Source organism: Scylla paramamosain, chromosome 10 (assembly GCF_035594125.1).
Source record: "Scylla paramamosain isolate STU-SP2022 chromosome 10, ASM3559412v1, whole genome shotgun sequence".
NCBI classification, from domain to species: Eukaryota; Metazoa; Arthropoda; class Malacostraca; order Decapoda; family Portunidae; genus Scylla; species Scylla paramamosain.
This window is the reverse complement of record NC_087160.1, coordinates 18,914,432-18,916,931: the sequence shown is the minus strand read 5'-3', so window position 1 is coordinate 18,916,931 and position 2,500 is coordinate 18,914,432. Positions and strand designations below refer to the sequence as shown.

At 61.8% G+C, this 2,500-nt stretch overlaps 1 protein-coding gene across 1 annotated transcript in view; it reads left to right on the top strand.

Annotated features, from left to right (window-relative positions):
- LOC135104301 (la-related protein 6-like) overlaps positions 1–2,318 on the top strand; it is a 2,419-nt gene extending 101 nt beyond the window's left edge. Inside the window, exon 1 of the mRNA XM_064011540.1 lies at positions 1–2,318. This exon is cut by the window's left edge and continues 101 nt beyond it. Within this exon, the coding sequence (XP_063867610.1) occupies positions 112–1,902 (1,791 nt within the window). The 5' untranslated portion in view covers positions 1–111 and the 3' untranslated portion in view covers positions 1,903–2,318.
- The last annotated feature ends 182 nt before the right edge of the window (positions 2,319–2,500 follow it).

The following is a 2,500-nucleotide window of genomic DNA, read 5'->3' as shown; positions in this document are numbered from 1 at the left end:
ACAGGGTTTTCTAGACTCAGCGTCTATAGGCCCTGGTGAGTCCTCACTGAGACCCACTGTACTGGCTAGCAGCAGTGTTATACTGAATCTGTGACACCCACCGTAACCCTCATGGCGGCGGTGTCTGAGGAGTGCCTGGCCGTAGTGCCACAGCCGGTGCCACCTGTCTCCCTCATGGACGACGAGGTAACCACCAGCGACAGCGAGGCCTCATCCAACGAAATGGTGATTCTGGAGAGCAGCCCCAAGGGCCTGGCAGGGCAGCATACCCGCCTGCCAGCCCAGACCAGCCTGCCCCTGGAGCTGGCCGCCAAGCTTGAGCGTCAGGACTCCGACGACAGCGTGGTCAGCAGCACGGAGGAGGAAGGCATCCAGGCAGACTCCGCGCCCGAGGTGTGTGATGTTGTTGAGACCCGCATCGGCGAGGAGCTGGAGCCCCGCTCCGAGCGCTCCTCCAGCGTGGTGTCCGACGGCAGCGAGGAAGGCGGCCGGGACTCGGGCATCGAAGCGGAGCGCGAGCCTGACATGATAGTGCCAGACGAGGAGCAGATGTCGCGCATCGTGGCCCAGGTGGAGTTCTACTTCAGCGACGCCAACGTGGCCAAGGACAAGTTCCTGCTGAAGCACATCCGGCGGAACAAGGAGGGCTACGTGTCGCTCAAGCTTGTGTCTTCCTTTAAGAAGGTAAAGCAGCTTACCAAGGACTGGCGGGTGGTGTCCTACTCACTCAACAAAAAGTCTTCCAAGATCCAGATCAATGACCTGGGTACCAAGATTCGCCGCGTGGACCCGCTGCCAGACCTGGAGGAGGTGCCTGTCACCTGCGCCGTGCTGGCCCTCGCCCTGCCCCTCGCCAAGCCCAGTATTCAATCAGTCTCCGAACTGTTTTCCTCATGTGGTGATATCGCCTTCATCCGCGTGGTGCGGGCCGGCACCGCCATCCCGCAGGACCTCAAGGGGCTGGCCGCCAAGCATCCCGCCCTCTCAGACACCAACTGTGCCTGGATCGAGTTCGAGACGCCGGAAGCTGCCAAGACCGCCACGGAAATGAACACGGAGGAGGGACTCAAGGTCGTCCCTATCCTACCCGAGGCTCAGAAGAAGCCCGAGAAGGCGCCTCAGCAGAAGGGATCGCAGCCCAATAGCCGCAAGAACAGCGTGACGAGCAACAGCGGCTACGGCAGCCCCATCAACAAGGGACCCCCGAGCCGCAAGAACAGCGTCGGCACCAAGAGCCGCAAGGACAGCGGCCTCGGCTCTGATGTGGAGATCCCTATGCCCCAGCCCAGGTACCCGCGCCGCAAGTGTCTCTCCCTGCCGCAGACACAGTCTCCCAATCTGAAGGAACTGTCCGCGGTGGTTGAGGCTCGCAAGAACAGGCCAAAGAGCAAGTCCTGCACCGAGTTCCAGCTGGGGTCCCCGCCCCCTACCTCGTGGGTACAACGGAACCTGCTGGCAGCCGCCGCGGCCTCCGCCGCCTCAGCAGCCTCCCCAGTAGTGGGTTCACGACCTCCTCTCACTCGGCCGAACCGTGTCTCCCAGGGGTCTCTGCCAGTCCCTGAGGGAGTGCTCAGGTTCCCCAAGGGCCCGGATGGTTCCAAGGGCTTCAGCCCCATACACCGGCGCCGCACCGTGAGCACGCAAGAAACCGTCCCCCGCCCCGGCAGCCCCAGCGCCCGGGGCAGTGATACCGGCAGCAGCCCTGCCACACCTAGTGATAAAACCTCTGCCACCACCCCTGCCCCTACCCCCGCCACTAACACTGCCACCACCCCTGACATCACCACCACCACTAACACTTCCAAGAGCAATGACAGCGGCAACGTCAGCAGCAGCAGCAGCATTACCGCCAAAAGAAGCGGAAATAGCGAAAACAGCAGCAGCAACACCGACGGCAGCTAGAGCGACGGCGACCTAACGAGGGCGGCGGCGTGGCGGGCCGGGCGCCGCCGCCCCACACTACCGGCGCCACCTCTCCCTTCCACTCACTCTCCGCGCCGTGCCCACACCTTGCCTCACGCTCACCCTCGCTGGGCACGGCCACGCCTCGCCCTTCCCTGGCGCCCCATGCCTGGCGTCCCCGGCAGCCCCGCCGCGAACAGGCGGGGGCCGAGGGACGGGGCGGGGCGCCGCGCTGGTGGTGGGTCTCGCTGGCTACTGGTGGATGTCTTCTATCCTTTCTACATAATTTTTTTACCACATCAATATTTTTTGTATATATGCACTATTTATACGACGAGTCTCTGTACATACTAGCTTTTGTCATTATTTATTTATACTATTATTATTTAAGGTGAAATAGAGCGTCTTTTGTAGAACTACTGAGTTTACTATCCTTGCCTCACATCTCCCCTCCCCGCCTTACTGCCCCCACCCCCCTTCACCAGCCGGCCCTGAAGCTGGCACCACCACCACCACCACCACCACAGTGTCACCGTCGTCTGGCTCTTATCAGCGACGCCCCTGCCTTGTTGGAGTGTGTTTTATCAGACTGACCGGC